The sequence below is a fragment of the Thunnus maccoyii genome, chromosome 12, assembly GCF_910596095.1.
Source record: "Thunnus maccoyii chromosome 12, fThuMac1.1, whole genome shotgun sequence".
In the NCBI taxonomy this organism is placed as follows: Eukaryota; Metazoa; Chordata; class Actinopteri; order Scombriformes; family Scombridae; genus Thunnus; species Thunnus maccoyii.
Window position 1 is genome coordinate 9,380,490 of NC_056544.1, and position 20,118 is coordinate 9,400,607.

The 20,118-nt window shown below is 38.6% G+C and overlaps 1 protein-coding gene across 2 annotated transcripts; it reads left to right on the forward strand.

Moving 5' to 3' along the window:
- The first annotated feature begins 417 nt into the window (after nt 1-417).
- slc1a7a (solute carrier family 1 member 7a) lies at nt 418-17,738 on the forward strand. 2 transcript variants are annotated; one of them, XM_042429991.1, is made up of 9 exons: nt 418-665; nt 6,741-6,783; nt 7,500-7,731; nt 7,980-8,079; nt 8,539-8,772; nt 12,165-12,359; nt 13,788-13,922; nt 14,179-14,278; nt 15,768-17,738. In XM_042429991.1, exons 1-9 carry the CDS (start codon nt 454-456, stop codon nt 16,032-16,034), a joined length of 1,518 nt encoding a protein of 505 aa, XP_042285925.1. In that variant the 5' UTR covers nt 418-453; the 3' UTR covers nt 16,035-17,738. The 2 variants fall into 2 exon arrangements, with proteins under 2 accessions (XP_042285925.1, XP_042285926.1); XM_042429992.1 differs by lacking the exon at nt 418-665 and adding an exon at nt 6,593-6,660.
- Nucleotides 17,739-20,118: the final 2,380 nt, after the last annotated feature.

Sequence of the window (20,118 nt, forward strand, 5' to 3'; positions counted from 1 at the left end):
TGTGAAGAGCTGATATTGTTCCACACATTTACAACTAGACCTTTTATCTAAAATTGTCTTGCCTACATAAATAAAATTGCACCTAACCTTGTGAACCTATAACTCAGTAATATTTAATCAACCCGCAGCTTAACGGTGTAATTTAATGCAACTTTCAATGGAATATTCCTTTGCCCTGTAAAAGCTTTGAGTGCAAATGAACACTGAGGTAGTTAGCTGAATAACTGCAACAGCATGCCAATGAGCCATTTTTATTAATTCAGTCCCCCACTGCAGGAACAGAAGCTCAGCCAGTTTTTGACACAGAACAAGGGCAGATCTGTGGCAGCAGTTTCACAAAGTCTTTCTTGATTTCTAACATGAACTTTTATCTCCTTGCTTGTCTTTTTTGTCACCCCGCTCCTCTTCTCTCTACCTTTGTGTGCTCCCACTTCCTCTCCATACTTCAGTTTGATGTCAGGTCTAGCTGCCCTGGACGCCAAGTGCTCCAGCCGCCTGGGCATCATGACTATCTCCTACTATCTCTGGACTACCTTTGTTGCTGTGGTAGTGGGCATTGTCATGGTGTACATCATCCATCCAGGTGGAGCTGCTCAGAAGGAGGACTCTGAGGACAGCAAGAAGCCAATGACCAGTTCTGCCGACGCTCTGCTGGATCTCATTCGGTAAGCATGCTAAGCATCATTTAGCTCAGGAAAGTGTCATCATCCTTGTTGGAAACAGGATAGGTGGCCCAGAGCAATACACACGAAATACACATGCAATACACAAAAAATGTGGCACATGAGCAATATCACCTCACACATATGCAGAGGGCTACACAGAGAGACAGACAAGCACATGACTTGCATGAATAAACAGTGCTGCATTTATGAGAATCCATTAAACTTGCTCATCTAAAACTAACAGAATATGAAATGTTGAAAGCTCTTGGACAGCAGTTTTACATCAGCGGTTCAGTAGGTGCAGCAGCACCCTGTGGTACCTTAACAACAGGCCAAGTGTGCTGCAAGATTTATTTATTTTTCACTTTTTTTACTGTTTCACCACATAAAAAGCAACATTTTTGTAACATTTTTTATACTACTTTTTCTAACAAATCAAAACAGGAGAAATATATATATATTATATATATATGTATTACTGTATTTTTTCACTCAGTATTGACGTTAGTTCAAATGTTTTATATAGTATGCCCAGAGGTTAAAGTGGGATTTGGCAGGTGGGTTGAACCCTATGATCTGGTGTAGTGGTGCAACAGGGAAAAATGACTCACCTCAAAATAACTCCCACATTGATTTGTACTGTGAGCTCCAGTGGACTTGTTTTCTTTGTGGACAGGCTATGTGATCATCTGACCTTCTTTTAAGCACCCATTTCTTGCTCTGGTCTGTGCTGCTGCAGCTACTCTGGGCTGTGCTGCATTTGAATTAACCAGATAACTTCAGCAAAACATCAAGTACATATCCTCTGTCAGATTAAAAATAATTCTAAAATAACCCTAACCCTAACCCTAACCCATTCTTTGGACTACAATAAGACTCTCATATATGTTGACAAAAAGAAAAATTAATGTTCTATAGCAGGGGTTCCTAACCTGGGTGTCGTCAAGTGACGGCAAGATAAATCTGAGGGATTGTAAAATGAGTACAATTTTTAGAAAAATTTCATTACAATTTTGCTTTTTCTTGTAAAATGTTGGAGGGTTCAATTTCTTCTGTACTGTAAAGCTACTAAAATTAAACAATCTGAGAAAGGAACATCACTCTTTAGTTCAAGCTCAGCTCATGGGCTTACTCAACCTGTGACATCACAGGGTCACAAGTAGGCATTGATTGTCTGTAGAGGGTCACAAGCCAAAAAAGGTTGGAAACCATTCCCCTCTGGATATGTTTTGTCATACTGATGAGTGGTTGAATGTTTATTGTATGTTGCTATGTGTTTTTTTTATATACAGGCAAATTTGTATGGGTTTCATGATGGTCCTTAGAATAGAGCTCAATGTATAAAACATAAAAATTTGTTATGCAGTTTTTTCAAGAAAGATGAACTTTGTATATAATGTTAATGAAAAGACCAAGAAGAAAGAAAACATTAAATATATTAGTTACATTTACTTCTGAATAAATCAAATTTTGCTTTGGATATTGTGAATCTACGAGTGAAATAATAGATATTGATTGTAGCACTAATGAAAGCATACTGAATTGAAAATCGTATTAAATTTTAAGTGCTGAGAGTAAATTTTATTTACTGCTTTCAACCTTGGAGATAAGTGAGAGAGAGCAATGTGCAAACTTCATGTCAGCATGTTAAAGGGGACCTACTGTGCTTTTCCTTATTTTCAGTCATATATATTATGTTACACTGTTGGATTCAAATAATGAGGTAAACGTATGAAGAAGTAATCCCCATGAGCAAAAAGCACTGGCTTCAGACTGTTCTGAACGTTTGGTTTTCAACGTTTTTTTCTACTTTCAGGCCGAGCCAACGTTGGCTTGTGACTGATTTCTTTATATGGTCATCTGCTCCACGCACAGCACACGAGTTCGCTGCTCCGCTACGCTACCATTATGGTGTTTTTCCATTATTTTGGGGGTAGTCATGCTGAGCCATGACTTGTGTCAAGCTGGCATGCTGTGAGTGTTTTTCCATTACACAGCAGGACAAAGATAAGTTGTTTACCTGTTGGAGGTGTGCTGGTTGTCTGCAGCTCTTCATCAAACATCATCATCACTGTGGCTGTTTCTGCTTGTACTACAAAGAGCAACAAAGAGCTCCAAATATCTCCATATGTTGTTGTGTCGACCAGTTTTTAGTGCCGCTAATGAAGCTCTGCTAATCCATGAGGAAAGCATTTAATTTCCTGTAAATTCTTTACAATAAAAGTCTCCCATTATTTAGTAATTTAAAAGCTTTTAATATGAAACAGTAAAGCAGGAAATGTTGGTTTGCATTGGCGGTAACTTAACACAACAGGGGGCCTTAAAGAGACAGGAACTAAGACTGCCTGTTAAAGACAGAGGCTGAACTGAGGGGCTGCATAAAGGACCAGTATAAGATAAATAAGGATATGGTATATCTTATACTATAGTATATAGTATAAGAACTGTGAATCACACAAAGCTACTCTAGTGGAGTAAAAATATAGAGCTGAAAATGAGCATAATAGGTCCCCTTTAATTATAGCGCAGATTCTGCATGCACAGCACAGCACTGTCACAAATTGTCTTAAAATACCTGTGATTTAAATGTCTTGCTTTGCGTGCGATCTCATGAGGACTGAAGTGGAGGAAATTGCTTGAGGTCAGGGCACAAAGCCTCGAGCCTCATGTGCCAGTGGGTTATCGTGCTAAGCTAATTAGCGCTGCTGAAGGATGAAGAGGGTGTGTTTGAGGTGAACCTGGGTCAGCCCTGCAGTGAGAAACATGACAGTGAGGCCTTGAGAGCCACTGTGTCAGTGTGACAGTCGGTCAGTGGGCTTAAAGTCAGCAGCCTGCAACACAGAGATCTGCTGAGGTGTTAACGCCACCACTAGAATATTAAAGTTTATGGTGATTATGTTTGAATACAAATGCATATTTTTCAAATAACTATGAGAAACTTCATAAAATGCCTTATAATGTGTTTTTATCTGAGAAACATGTAAAAGTTGTCGTCCTCTGTTAAATCTGGTGTTGTTTTTTTAATATATTTGAGAGTTTTAATTACAAAATCAAATCATACCAGAAATAAATTGTATTTGAATGACTCACTTTAAATCAGGATGTTAAAAAACGGAGTAATAAACTGGCGAAGCCCATAAAATCCAACGATGTACTGATCATGTGGAAGTGGTGAAGCTCTGTCATTGACGGGATCTCAGTCCATTTGTGTGTGTGCGTGTTTGTGTGTGTGTGTGTGTGTTTTACAGAGCACAGCTGTGCTTTGGATTTATCTCGCAAATCTTCTTTAGAGCCCTCATCTATCATGCAGGCATACTATATCGGTACACTCACAAATGGGCCTGACTGTCTGTGGTCATGTGTATGTGTGAGTGTGTGATAAGTATGTATAGTGAGCACAGTATGTATGAATATGTGCATACTTGGATTTATTAGGGGCACTGGGGTCAGAGTGGTTCATTAGCCTGCTTTCTCTGTCTTAGACACAGGATAGGCTGCTGAATGGCTAAATGGTCAAATCCATGCAGAATACTCACTGCAGTCCACTGACTTATACCACATTGTCCCCTTATATCTTCGCCATATGTCTTTAAAGTCAATCTGCTGAATGCATAAGCTGTGAAAATACAATATGCCTTTAATCTCTCTGCATCTGAAATGTGCTGTTTGAATTTTGATTGTGATTTGAGCTCTGTGTTGATGTGGGATTTACAGCCCCTGCTAATGCGATGTTGAGTTTGTTGTGATTGATGACAGACCCTGTTCTCTGTACTGCTTTAAGAACGCTACATATATGTCTCAGAAGCAGGAAACAATCTGCATCATAAACAAAAGGTGATGCTTATTACACTTCTGTTTTAGATTTGATCACCCCATTTAGACTATAACAATGCTACCGTTTGTTCTTTGTGTATTTTGTAATTCCAACGATCTGAAATCATTTATTTTTTCTCATAATCTAGATTATGAGAATTAGATAATTTTAGAGTATGACCAAAGTTTTATTTATTATTATGAATGAATTAAGTTGGCAGTTAAAGACAACCTAAAATGAATAGCTTGTGAGGTTAGCACGCACTGGTGCAACATCTATCAATAAGTCTCACCTTGTGTGTATTCCTGCACTTTTACTTGTTTCTTTGTGTTCTACAAAGTCTCCATCAGTCAAAGGGTTGGTGGAAAAAACTTTTTGTGTGGTTTCAGGACACTGAACCTCATTTTTCATTTAATGAGCAGGTCTTGTAAGCAAATCTTGTAGAGCATAGTGAGGTTGTAACACAGTGCTGCACTCCTTTATATATCCATGTTTAGAAAGGAAATTACCTTCTACAATTTACATTGTGTGCTTAAACAATTCATTGTCAGATTAAAGGACTTTTGTATGAATCATCATAAGCTTCAGATGTACTTTGTGAATCATGTTTTTTTCAGTGTTGTTTCATGTTGGTCTCAGTTTGTATTGTAAAATACTTTCAACTTAGATGTGTTATATAAATAAAGTTGATTATTGTAAGTTAATGTACTGTATTTTCATATAGCACTTTCATGCACTGAACAGTGTCTTTTCTCAAGGACACTTTTTTTCTCTTTGAAATGATTATTCCAGCGTCATCAATGTGCACTTGTGGTATTATTTCTGACCTTCTCCTCTGCCATGTGACAGTCCTACAAGCCTACACAGTAACTGTGGCAGTGCACCAGTTCTGTAAACCCTCAGTCTCTCACATGGGTCCCATTTACTTATCTCAGCTGAGCAAAAGCATGTTTGAAAATCACTGAACTGTATGAGGATTAATTTAAAGTCATTTCAGTATATACATACAGTATATCCATCCTTCCATTAACCACAACCACTTCCTGTATGCTGTCACCTGGGGACTGGATCCCAGCTCATAGTGGGCAAGAGGTGGGGCTCATTCTGGCCAGGACAGCAGTCTATTGTAAGGCTGACACACATAGACAGACAACCATTCACATCCACACGTAATTTAGAGTCTATAATTAGCCTGACCTGCATGTCTTTGGACAGTAGGAGGAAACTGGAACACCTAGAGGAAACCTCTGCAGGTACAAGGAGATTATGCAAACTCAACACAGAAACAAGCCCCAGTGGCAGGTTTGGGTATATATAATACCCATTTTAGTCCCTTTTATATGAGTCAAATTTGTTGAACAAGCCTTCATCTGTTCCTCTGTTTATGATGGATAGTGGGCATCCATTTTCCACTCCTGTTACACTTCCCCCTTTTCCACTAATTTAGCACTTGTTTCCCTTTTGTACTGCTACACTGTTTTCAGGTTTCATCATTCCCTGTTAATGTTGATGAGCAGAGAGTGATGAAACTCCTCTGCTGCAGCTGCCCTTGGTAGCCAGAGCGCTCAATACTCTTTTGCTCAGCTGAGATTTGAGTGGGCTTTTTTAGGTCGGTTATTTAAAAGTGTATCACCTTCCTACGTATCTAACCATCATTCTGTGTGGAAATAATGAAGACTGAAGGTTTTCTCTGAAAGGGATACATACAGAAAAACATATTTATTAATGCTACAATCTATTGGGATGGTTTCTCTTTCCATGAAGAACACTTATGAGCTGAATCCACATAAAAATTGTTATTTCTCATTGATTTCCAGACAGCTGGTTAGATTTAAAGGTTCAGTAATAGAAGTGCAGTGGATCATGCAAGTCAATGATGAGGTTTCTAATATTTTGAATATTCACTATTGTATTGCAGAATCATTTTCACTCTCAGTGATACTGAGCACTTTGTGGACATAACATGGACATATCTGTTATGTGAATTCATAAATAATTCAGTTTTAAAGCCAGTTTAATGCTAAGAGAGATACAATAAATTATTTTTCTTTACATTGACTGCTGTATTAAATCAGCTGCTGTGTGTCAATTGTTCTCCTAGTCATCATGAAGTTGCTCTGTATGTTTTTTTGTGATTGTGAATGACATATATAAAAATGGTTCTACTTTAGAAATGCATATGTATGTATTATTTTTACAGTATAAATACATCTGCCATCTATTGAAGGCTATTCATCTAATCTCAAAATTCTCTTCCTCAGCAACATGTTTCCAGCCAACTTGGTTCAAGCTACGTTTCAACAGGTAAGCTGAAATGTTGAGGGCAAAGATACTGTATGCTAAAAAGAAAAACAGAAAAAAAGGTTCAAAACACAAACTAACAGCTCAGATATTTTGGAATTAAGGTTTAAGCAGTAGTTTGACATTTTGGGAAATACGCATATTCACTTTCTTGCAGAGTTAGAGAAGAAGATCGATACCACTCTCATGTCTGTACGCTAAAGCTAGTTAGCTTAGCTTAGCATAAAGATTTTTGGAATGGAGAGAGGAAACAGTTAGCCTGGCTTTGTCCAAAGGTACCCACTAGCACCTCTAATGCTGACTAATTATCACATTAGATCTTTTTTGTTTCATCTGCACAAAAACCAAAGTGTGAAAGCAACACATTTGTGTACCATAATTTTGAACAAATGGAGATATAACATGTTAATTAGTAAGCTTTAAAGGTGCTGGTATTGATCATCTCATGGTACAACAAGAAACCTCAACAAGAAAGTGAATAAGTGTATTTCCCAAAATGTAGAACTATTCCTTTAATGCTCATTGTTGAGGCAGCAGTATGTCATATGTTCTCTTTATCATGTTTTAGATGAATATCAAAATTACAAGGTAGCACAAAATGACCAGTACTATCAATGAATGAGCCCATATGTGTCATTATCATGTGAGAATCTGCTGCTTTGTCTGTTGTTTGTTTCCGTCATGTTTACTGAGGGCCTGTACTCTCTTTTGGTTTCAAGTATCGAACCCAGAGAGTCCCAGAACTCATCCCCAAACCAACGGTGGCTCAGCTCCTGGACGAGACCACCACGCGCAGGGTCTACATCTACGGCATCCAGGATGACAACGGCACTGACGTCCAGAACTTCTCCCTGGATCTCACGCCGCCACCTGACGTCATCATGAAAACATCACCTGGTACCAGCGAAGGCATGAATGTGCTGGGGATTGTTATTTTCTCTGCAACCATGGGTAAGTGGTTGGCACGGTTTCATCACACACACCTTCAAGCAGTAGCATGTACAATGCATATGCATTCATACGTATAATTGCATAAGTGAATTCTTGGCACACCCACACCTTTGCATAATTTAGCTGAAAATGTGTATGAAGAAGGCAGAGAACAAAGAAATGACGACATTGTCATCATTGTAGATGTGTGATTGATGCATTCATCAGTTCATGCATGCTCAACATGTTGTTTTTCTTCTTCAATCCAGGGATAATGTTGGGGAGAATGGGGCCCAATGGAAGCGCTCTGGTCAACTTCTGCCAGAGTTTGAATGAGGCAGTTTTGAAGATTGTCGCCATTGTCATCTGGTAAGAGCTGCAGCAACAAAGTAAACAGCACCAAAAATAAGCTAAATTTTTGATTTTTAGAATTTAGTGAGCAGTTTGGCTACAACTGGTTATGATAATAATAATACATTTACCTGAAACAGCATTTGTCATTTCTGAATCTTTTTAGCCATGCTAGCAGCGTGGAACTAGGGATGGCAACGCCAGTCAGTCAGTCCACCACTTTGGCGCTCTAGCACTACCATCAAGTGGCTGTAAATGATTAATCTTTTTTCACAGCCTAGAGGATACTTTTACCTCTTCCTTGGAGTTCTTATACTCACTGTTCACACAGTTCTTACTGCTGACATGATTGACTGTTCAAACTTAACAACATGAAGGAAACAACATTTTGGAAAAAAACTAATCTTGTAGCTGCACTTACTGAGCAAGCACTCAACCTCTCCTTGTTTCCTTCCTTCCTTCCTTCCTTCCTTCTAGGTATTTCCCTTTTGGCATTGTGTTCCTGGTTGCCGGTAAGATCTTGGAGATGGACGACCCTTCAGCCATGGGGAAGAAGTTGGGCTTTTATGCCATCACGGTGGTAATGGGCTTGGTGCTGCATGGTCTATTCATCCTACCAGCGATGTACTTCTTCATCACGAAGAAGAGCCCCATCGTTTACATCAGAGGCATTCTGCAGGCCCTACTGATTTCCTTGGCCACGTCTTCCAGGTAAAAGTGGAGTCTCTAACAGTCCAGTTCCCAATTTTCACAAAGAAACACTGAATTGAACATTATTTTGTGAATTTTGTAGACTCCTTGAATTTGTTTTGCTGAATATCTTCAGGACCAAACACATATCAGAGAGCATACACACTTGATCAGGTTACATGCTTTTTGTTTTGTTTATTTTCCTGTATAGGATCATATTAGTTATTACAAGGTCTCTTGATGCTCTTTGGGCCCCTTGAGGAATAATAATTAAATGTTTTCCTCATGTTTTTTACAATTATTCAGTTATATAATAATAATAAAATTCAATTTGTGGTTCATCAAAATAACAAGCAACTATGAGAGTACCGAGGTCAGAGTGCTTTTATACAATATTGCTTGTTTAAATGGAGCAGATAATGGAATTCACTTTGAATGAAATGAATGTTTTTGGGGTTACACTGTGACCCTCTAACCTTGCAAAATGTCAGTACTGTCTTTTAATGTTAATGCTATATATTGGTCTTTTCCAACAACACTATGCAAGTCAAGTCAATTTTATCTGTATAGCACCATCATACACAATGGCAGTTCAAGGTGCTGAACATCAGCAATCAGCAGTTGATCAACATGATAGAGTGATTTTAAAACAGAGTTTCGAAACATATAAATACAACAATTAAAAATGAACACCAAATCAAGCGCACATACACACACACACCATACACGCTAAGAAATTGGCTAATGGCTCATAAGCCTGAGAAAACAGAAAGCTTTGAAGTTTTCTTTTGAACGTGGAAACAGTAGTGACTGATCTAAGGTCATCTAAGAACTGGTGTAATATGTTTGTATTTGTGTGTTCATGTAAGGACTGCTGCATTCTGAATGAGCTGCAGACTTGAGATTGTCTGTTTTGGTAGCCCTGTGTAAAGAGCATTACAGTAGTCCAAGTCTGCTAGAGATGAATGCATAGACCAGTTTTTCAGAATCTGCTTTGGATATATTCTTTAAGTGACAGAAAACTGTGTTATACTATTGATATTACTTTTCAAAGTTAAGATCAGCATCAAGAATGACTCCAAGGTTCTTGACCTGCTCACTATAGTTTAGAGACAGTGAATCTAATTGTGAGTATAATTTCTGTCTTTGCTTTTGAGGGCCTACTACGTGTATTTACGGCTTATTATTATTCAGCTGTAAAAAGATTTTTGGATATCCAGTCATTGATATGGTCGATACAGTTCAACAACTTGTTTATGGGACTTAGATCATCGGAGGACAGAGAAACATACAGCTGTGTGTCATCAGCAAATAAGTAATAGGATATCCTATGTTTCTTTATAATGTTGCCAAGTGGGAGCATGTATAAATTAAAGAATAACGGTGCTAGGAATGATCCTTGTAGAACACCTGAACACATTTTTGTTTTAACAGATTTAAAACAACCAGTGGAAACATAAAAGCTCCTGTCCTTTAAGTCGGAAGTGAACATATTAAGAACAGTGTCTGATAAACCAACAGAATCTTGAATTCTCTCGATTAAAATATCAAGTCAACAGTGTCAAATGCAGGTGTGAGATCAAGCAAAAGATTTTTTTTTTTTTTGAATCACTATTGATCTTATTTATTACTCTGATAAGTGCTATGATTACTTTTAAAACCAGACTGGTACACATCATAAATACTAATGTGCAAAAGGTAATTGTCCAATTGCTTTGACACATTTTTTTCCAGTATTTTGCTGATGAAAGAAAGGTTTGAAATTGGTCTGTAATTATAGTAAGCAAAGAGGCATTAATAATAATCAACATAACATGTACAAGACAAGGAAGAACAGACTTAAACAGTTTGGTGGGGATGGTGTTGAGGGAGCTGGTGGAAGAATTAAGCTGCTTGATAACTTCGTCCAGATCTAAAGAATGAAAAATTACGTAGTGGCTGTTTTATCATGCATTGGTGTGGAGGAGAGAGCAAACCAGAGGTATTTCTGAAGCAAGCCACCATATTGTTTCTGATAAATGAAACATTGTCATAAAAGAATCAACTCATCACATTTGTTTGTAGAGCATAATTCTTCTGGAATTGAATTTGTGGGGTTTAATAGTTTGACAGTGGTGAAAAAGAGGAAGGAAGCATTATTCTGATTGTTAATAATTCACTGAGAAATATATGATCATCTGGATGATTTCTTGGATGTAATCATAAAGCGTGTTTTTGTATATTTCAAAATCTACTTGTAGTATTGTATTATGCCATTTACACTCTGCCCTCTGGTACATTGTCGCTTTTAACTTGGCTGTATTTCACTATTTCTCCAAGGAGCTTTTGGAGGACCTTGTAACTGTTTAGCTTTAGCTGGTGCAACATGATTAATAATCAGAGACAAAGCATTACAGATATTATCCACCATCACATTACATGATGACAAAGTAGGCAGTGTGAGCTTTGATTAATCATTGGTAAACATATCTACAGTTTTAGCATTAATGTAACGTTTTTTAATAAATTTATTGGCACTCTTGTGCTTCGTGGTACAGATCAGTGATCTGACATTGCAACATCTAATATGGCTGTTATAGAAATACAACACTACACCTTGTAGCATTTCATAGTTGAGCGTCAGAGTGTTTACTCCTGGTTTACAATCAGTAATGATGATAATCAGTCCATAAGTTTTTATCACACCCCCTTCAAATGCTCTCCTGCTGATGAGAAATATTTAGAGGATTTGTTCAGTGAGGCTGTGAAGGTTCCTGTAAATATAATTAACTATTTGTTACATGATTATGTGTTATCAAGAGGAACAACTTGAAATAAAAAGATGTTTTTGCTACACTCAGATCTCACCTAGCCAACCTTGCTCACATTATTAAAAACATAAACAAACCAGATTTTTTTACTGATTTTTATCACGTCTCACAAAAAAATGTACAAATATTTGCACGCATACTGTACTGTGGCCATTTGAATCAAGACCTTGATTCATTTTACAAGCGGTATCTGGAATTTCTTCACATTTTTGACCCATTAAACACAAACTATGTGTTTGTTTACTTCAGTGTTTTCTGGCATTACAAAACTGCAAAACATGTCTGTCACATAATTGTTTTTTAGTCCTAACACTGTGAAAATAATCCAGTTAATAAATATATGTTGGCAAATTGTTACACATCAATTTTAGGCAGTTTTACGGCACTGTGGGTCTGTCATGAATCCACTATGGTGGGTAAAACAATTCATCCGCCCACAGAGAAAATAACTACTTGGAATAATGTAACAAAACCTTTAGATTTGTGTCTTTGTTGTATGATCGACAACACAACAAATAATTTCCTGTATGATATAGTCTTGATTACACGGCTTCTCTCAGAGGGGGCTTATTATCTGGTATTATTTATCTTTTCCCGCTGCAGCTCTGCCACTCTGCCTATCACCTTCAAGTGCCTCCTTGAGAACAACCACATCGACAGACGCATCATCCGCTTCGTGCTGCCTGTGGGGGCCACCATCAACATGGACGGCACCGCACTCTACGAGGCTGTGGCAGCCATCTTCATCGCCCAAGTGAATAACTATGAGCTTGACTTTGGACAGATCATCACAATTAGGTAAGGCTGGCTAAATTTAGACTGGAACTGGCACAACAACAAAAAGAATTGACATTTGATGGAAAATTTCATAAACTCTAATAAATGTCAGCAGGTGTTGATTCAGATGAAATCCTCCACTTATCTGTGAGGAAGGCAACATGCTAACAGCAGTTTCTTTTTTTTTTTTTTGTCCCTGTGGTTTTGAAACAAGAGCACAGGGCTAAAAGGGGCACTCCACACATCAAGTTCAGTTTACTCATCCCAAGGAGTATCATTCAGGTTGTGAAAATTGTTGTATTCTGTCTTCAATGGCTTCAAAGGGAGCTTTCTAAAGCTAGAACCCTAATAATATCACCATCACAGCTTGGGCTTGGAAACTGCATTACAAACAAGGGGAATGCAGTTTGAAAAACGCAGGCATTTAGCCTACTTGTGGTGTTTTGAGTACAACATGAATTAATCATGTCACGTCACACATTTAGTTTAATTCTGAATTAATAAAAAATATTATGGGATTTACTAGATACACATATATGTAAATGTCACACAGATTACGCCTCATATGAGCTTCTTAGTCTGATCAGATTTTTGCTAAATCAGTCTGGAAGCCCCCGGGGACACAGACAGACAGACAGACAGACAGACAGACAAAAACACCAACACTCCCCCTCCCACCAACACTACCACCTATACCTTTCAACCACAGGTAGACAAGTCTACACAGGTCCAGGAAACATGCCTGTTCCTCCTCTGATTTGATGACATGTCCTACTGTAATAACATTAAGCAGACCTCTCCTCATGGCTTCAGTCTGTGCACATTCCCTCATAATCCCTTGGCGGTAAAACCCATATGACCTGTATTACTCATCTCCCTTGTCACGCCAGAATTATAATCATTTTTCCCTCTCTCTGCGCCCTGTTCCCGTGCCGTTTGGCTGCTGACCACAGAGCTGCTCCATCTGCATGCTAACCCATACCCCCCCCGTCTACCTTACATCCTCCACCCCTCCACCCTTCTCGTCCTGCAGAAAGACAGTTTGTCAATTTGTGCTCAGAGGTCCAAGATCTCAGACAGAACATCCGCCTAATTGTGCTCCTCTCTCATTCACCCTACACAGTGGTGGAAGAAGTATTCAGATCCTTTATTCAAACAAAAGTTTAGTGTAAACATACAAATAAAAAGCCTGGCATTGTAAAAGTACTGAAGTATAATCATCAAAATGTACAAATGTACTAATAAAGTACACCTAAAAATTGTATTGTAAATGTACTTAGTTACTTTCCAACACTGTCACTACTCCGCTACCCCTCACAAACAAATCTACACTTTCCCTCGCTTCAGAAAGATGATTCACCACATAAACGCCTTTGATGGAACGTTTAACATCATGTCCCTGTACGTTATAGAAATAAAGGCACTCTGCTCCTCTGTCTGTTCCCTCAGCATCACGGCCACCGCAGCCAGTATTGGTGCAGCTGGAATCCCGCAAGCTGGACTTGTTACCATGGTGATCGTGCTGACCTCTGTGGGTCTGCCCACTGATGACATCACTCTCATCATTGCTGTTGACTGGGCTTTGTAAGTAAGGGTTAATCTGTCCATCATGAATAGCTGAACGTGTTGTGTTCCAGTATATTTTAACCTACAGCATTTATATCTACAGAGTCTATAGTCTATTAATCTATAGAATCTATAGAGTAAAATGCACAATGTAATGACATGTCCCACATTATGACCTCCAAGGGTTACACTGATACATCATCTGTTTTTAAAATTATGAATAATATCTATTTTCACAATGTTCATTAACACTGTGGATGATTTTGTCACCCAGGGATCGATTCAGGACCATGGTCAATGTGATGGGCGACGCCCTGGCCACAGGTATCATGGCTCATATCTGCAGAAAAGATTTTGTCAAAGAGGGCGAGCAGGTGAGAGCATGCACGGACAAATCAATGAATTCTGAGATTGCAAAGCATCCATCATTGGCTTCTTGACCTGTGTATAGGAATATTTGTCTTTAAAAGGGTGTGTGGATAAAGATTGATGGTGTATAATATCGTCTTTCTTTGTATGTACAGACGGGTGACAAATTAAAGGAAAAACAGGTCTGAATGCTTGACCCCTACACTGAGTGGATCCGATGGCTCTGTTATGCTGTGGGGGGCATTTTGCTGGCATGGGTTGGGTGCACTTGTCCTCTTAGAGGGAAGGGTCACTGCAAATCAATACAAAGTCGTCCTATGATGAAACATTTCTATCCTGATGTGAGTGGTCTCTTCCAGGATGACAATGACCCCATCCATAGGGCACGAGGGGTCACTGAATGGTTTGATGAGTATGAAAATGATGTGAATCATATGCTATGCCCTTCACAGTCACCAGATCTCAACCCAGTTGAACACCTATGGGAGACTTGGATGTGTTAGACAGCGCTCTCCACCACCATCATCAAAACACCAAATTAATGAATATCTTTTTGAAGAATGGTGTTCATCCCTTCAATAGAGTTCAGAGACTTGTAGAATCAATGCTAAGGTGCATTGAAGCGGATCTGGTGGCCCAACACCTTACTAAGACACTTTATGTTGGTTTTTCCTTTAATTTATCACTCGTCTATAGGTTATCTCAATTTACTGTACAGCAGATTGAAAGGAATAGTTCCACATTTTGCAAAAAAATATTATTTACTTTTTTGCAAGATTTAGATGAGAAAACCACAAAGAAAACAAAGAATCTACAACTTATTAATTATTAATGTGCTTCAGAAGTGTTCGGCATATTTATGAACTGTGGATGAGGCTAGCTGTTTCCCCCTGCATCCCATCTTTATGCTATGCTAAGCTAATCAACTCCCATAGCTCCATAGTTAATGCACAGACATGAAAATGGTATTGATCTTCTCAATGAACTCTTGGCAAGAAAATATAAAATGTTGAACTGTTCCTTTAGTATGTCTTACCTTACCAGCAGCCAACATGCACAATAGTGTCTGGATCATATTTGAGTTCACAATAAATAAAACATATGTTACGGTTCAAAACTGATTTTAGATCATCACATTTCATCATGACAACTGGAAACTGTAGTAAATGCCTGCTGACATGTTTATCCATATTTACCATCAATAATAATGCAAAAGCTTCAAGTTTACTGTTTCATCAGTCAGTCTCATCAAAATGATGATAATGGTGAACATCGGAACATCTGTCAGTGTCACAGCTGCCTTTAAGAACTCTAATCCAAAAAAACAGATCATATCATTATCCAAGCCTTAATATAAGCTTTTTCTATATATTATATATTTGCAATTTTGAAAACAGTCTCTGGGTGAGTTTGCTGACACACATGACCTTCTTAATGAAGTGATTCAAAGTAACTCTTCCTCTTCTTCTCCTCCATGATCATTGCATTCACCAGGTGCCTCTGATCTGCGAAACGAAGCCCATGATAAGTATCCAGCAGATGATGACCTACCAGAATCAGAAGAACGGCTGCTACCAGCCGCCTCCACCAGGCAGCAAGCAGGACCACCTCTCCCCGGACGTGGCTCGCCTGATCCAGCTAGAGGAGGGGATTCGGCCGATCGAGAAGAAGAAACACGCTCACTCCTCTCACCACAAGAGAGAGCACAGGGACAAGGACCACTGTTCCGTCGACATGAACGGGCTGGAGACTAACGTATAAAAGCAGCTGCCCTGCCAACAGCTACTGGCTCATCCACAGCCGCTGGACCAGCAGAGGAGGAAGACAGATTGAAGAGTTCAGGTGAATTAAGTTCACACACTTTTGCCCTCCGAGAAGGACAGCGGCCCAGAGTGGATGACTGCAGGAAAAAAAGACCTTTTTTTTCTACATAACCTAAATAATGACCCACATTTGATTGTGTATGTTTGTGTGTGTACATATTTATCAGAGATGTATTATTTGGTACAAGCAGTGACATTGTGCCGCTCTGGCTGACAGACGTTTCAAACCGGAGAAGTGATCCTGCTTGAGGTTTCACTAACATCCCCCCAGACCTGTGAGTCAGCCCATCTTTAAGGAGTGGAAATGGAGAACACAGTAGCTAATGTCAGATATAATTAAAGGAACCTCTCCCTCTGTGGACTGCAGAAAAAAACGGAAATATCACATGTATCTCTTTATTCATTATGACCTTTTTTGGTATGTTTTTAGCATAATATTGACTGGGGTTTTTTGTATATTTCACTTTTTGTCACACTGTTCTCTATAATGAAACTCAGAAAAAATGTCTGAAATCTTATATTCGGAAGCATTTTTTCCAAATGATTCAGTGACTCAGTAAATCGCAAAACAAAGAGACAAATCAAGGTAAATTGAGCTACAAGAAAATCACTAAAATCAGTATTTAAAACACACAAATGCAACTATTTGGTTCACATTCAAGAAAGAAACAGGGATTCTTTACGATTTCCCAAATTTTCTCAGCAACACCTTTTCCCTGCACTTCTCTGCCTTGTTGTCTAATACCTGCAGTACTGTACGGTCATAGCCAGAATCAGGGCAAAAATGATGATGAAGGTCACGATGAAAATGAAGACGAGTGTTTGCCCTTGTGTTGAAGTCATGTCAAGTTGTCTTTGCACCCCATTGTATTCCCTCTTTGCCTTAAACAACCAAAGGAGAAGCATATGGGACCAGTGCGTTACTGATGTGCGCCAAAACAGCCGAGACAAACTGCATTAAAAACACAACTCAAGTCGTCAACCACACGTCACACTCTGAACTCTGTCCATATGTATGTGATATATGCTGTACATGTACTGTATGTATTTCAAAAGTTTAAAAAAATGTAGATTTTACTACCATGTCAGTTTGTTTCATGAGCTGCCATTCTGTATTTGTAAAAAGAAACATTTCACTGTAGTCCAAAATTTATAAAAATGTACCAACTGTAAAAAAAAAAAAGAAATATCAAGAAATGGAAAATATATCAAAAATATACAAATGGTATTCTGTTTGACTTTTTTTAATGGATCTGAGAGTTACAAGATTGTTTGAGTTTGTCAGAACTTCAGGCACAAGTCTGCTGTATGACACTTCAAGGACTTAAAACTAGAAAGTGTTTATTTGGAAATGTGACAAGCTGTGACATTCCCCTGCATCCTCTATCATGAAAATGCTTCTGTTAACTCATTCGCCTGAACAAATGTCCTATTCATACCGGAATAAATCCCAATGTAAACTAAAGACAAGTGAGCTGTCAAATAAGAAAACAAAAGAGATTTAAAAGATTACCGATGAGTCCGAGCCAAGTGCACTACAGGTGACTTTGGAGCATGGATGACTTATTAAAACTGGGCTCAGCTAAGATCTCATGTAGATGCACACAAAGACACTACAATACATGATCTTCTCAATAAATGTTTTAAGGACTTCAATACAAAATGATTTTTGTCACTAGTCTTTTGTCACTCTAAAATCACACAAAAAAAAAGATAAATTACACATTTTTCTTCAATCCTGAGGATGTTAAAAAGAAAGAAGCAAATACAACTCTACCTGGCATGTTATTGTCATATTTAAGATACCTTTTTCATGTTGTACCGTTTATTAAATTTTATTGAGTGTGTGATCACCTTAACACTTTATAAAAAGGGTAAGCAAACTATAATCTACACAAAAATATGAAGGTTATGGACTCATAGAGTTGACTTGTATGTGTCTTCAGCTGAGCTGTGAGATGTCATTTCACTGGTTACTGCTGCTGATTTAAAGCAAACGCTCTGAGCATGAGCAACAAAAGCAGCTTTGGAACAAGACTAGGTTCAAAATGTCATAGAAACACCATCACCAAGGCAACCTTGGAGAACAAATTACAGTGTATGATTGCCAGCCCACTGACCAAAGGATCAAATGTGGAAGACTGAAAAGACAGAACGGAACGGTGTATTAGAGAAAATTTTATCAATGTTATTCAAGGTTACTACGTCTGTGAAAGGCATATAAACCTGTGGAGGCCAATATGCACTCAACCTTCATCAGCTAAAATATCCTAAGAAAACAGAACAGATGTAACTGTTTAGCACTGCAGAGTGTGTGATGTGGAGTGGCATGCATGTTAGCTCTTACATCATGGCTACTTATCAAATAAATTGAGAACATAATGACTCAAAGTCTTGATGCCTTTTAAAATTATCCATTAACACATACCATAAAGCATCAGTAATGTTGCTATGGTTACATAATGGGTTTCTTTCAGTGTTTCTGGAAGAGCCAAATCGTTATCCTGGATTTCTCTGTCAACCCCTTCTGTACATCAGCACTTCCTTATTTTTGCATTCAGCAACTATATCTCCCATGAATCTTTGATGCAGTTGCGCTGTCAAAACAACAAGGGAGCTGAAGGGTTGGACTAAAGCTTGTTTCCTTGTGCATGCTGTGATAAAGTGAGACTATGTAATTTTTGAAAGAAGAAACTCAGTATCATCACACTTGGCTAGTATGACCTGTAGCGAGTAAAGCCTTAGAAAGACACTGCTGTGTAACTGGCATTACTGCTGCTGTAACTCTTCAGTCAGGTCACCTAAAGACCTGAGAAACTGACTGAAGACAATCTTGGGAAATTAAGGTTAATTTAAATGCCACTTTCTCGCCACAGTGACAAGTCTTGCTTTAAATGATAATACACATCTTCGATACAGTGGTCTTGTATTTTGGTGTTCAGGAGCTTTAGTGCATTACAGCCACTAATGAAATAAGAATTTCCTCATAAGTTCAAAGGTAATTTTTCTTTGTTATTGCTTTCTTCACTTTAAAGATGTCTTAAAAAGGCTGTGGCACTGGAATTAGTAGGCATCACAAGATAGAAAGGTCTGGAGAGCCTTGACTTTAGAAAGGGAGGGCTGTAGTGATTAATCAGTTTTTAAGACTGTATTGGAATCAGCTGTTAATGATTATGCCAATATGACAATATATATCTCTTTCCCAAGGTCAGAGGACTGTTTGTTTGACCGTATAAATTTAACTTCATTCTGTTAAGCATGCTGTTAAACAAAGTCTAGCTCTGACTCATACAGTAAATGCTGTATGTCTGTAAGAAAGATGCCAAAGTCCACACCAGAGAGTCACTTTCAACTGTCATATTTGCAGTTGCAGGATACTTTTTTACAGACTTTTTTTATGGGCAGAAGGTGAACTTTTTTAATACTGTTTCATTTGTTCAGTTGATCAATCCTCTGCACAAAGTCCAGGCAGAACTTGCCTCTCATTCAAATAGAAGTATATCCAGTATATACTTTTATTTTCCTTTCTAAGAAAATAAAACATTTATTCGAGTGCAGGCTGAGTCTCTGAGTTGACTTGAGGCGAACGAAGCCTGAAAATCCTCCACTAACACTACTCGGCTTCACCTCACCCCACCTCCTCACACTGCAGTTGTTACAGTGAATCTCCTAAACACCCATTAGCCCAGTGCTGATGGACAGTGAGACAGGCCAGCCGTGCAGCTTGTGTAGCCGCTGAATATCACCATTTGGCCACATGGCCACCTGGCAGAGGGACAGGATGCGGGGCAGAGTGGGCTAAAGGGAGTTGGCCGGATAGGAGCAATTAGGAACGCAGGCTGGATCTGGCAGAAGGTGCGCAGTGGTGGGCGGAGGGTGCAGGCCTTCAGGGGATGGTTTGGATCAACACCAAAATAAATAGACAAATGGAGGGAAAATTGAAAATATGGCACAAAGGCTGGAAAAAAAGCAACTGAAATCCCCTTGTTTGAATTCTGACCAGTGAAAAGCCTGAAAGTGTA

Excerpts from the sequence above, each read along its gene's own strand:
- slc1a7a (XM_042429991.1), top strand. The coding sequence starts at position 454 with ATGTCAGGTCTAGCTGCCCTGGACGCCAAGTGCTCCAGCCGCCTGGGC. Across the intron at positions 7,732-7,979 it reads TATTTTCTCTGCAACCATGG|GGATAATGTTGGGGAGAATG; the intron begins GTAAGTGGTTGG and ends TCTTCAATCCAG. Across the intron at positions 14,279-15,767 it reads TTGTCAAAGAGGGCGAGCAG|GTGCCTCTGATCTGCGAAAC; the intron begins GTGAGAGCATGC and ends TGCATTCACCAG.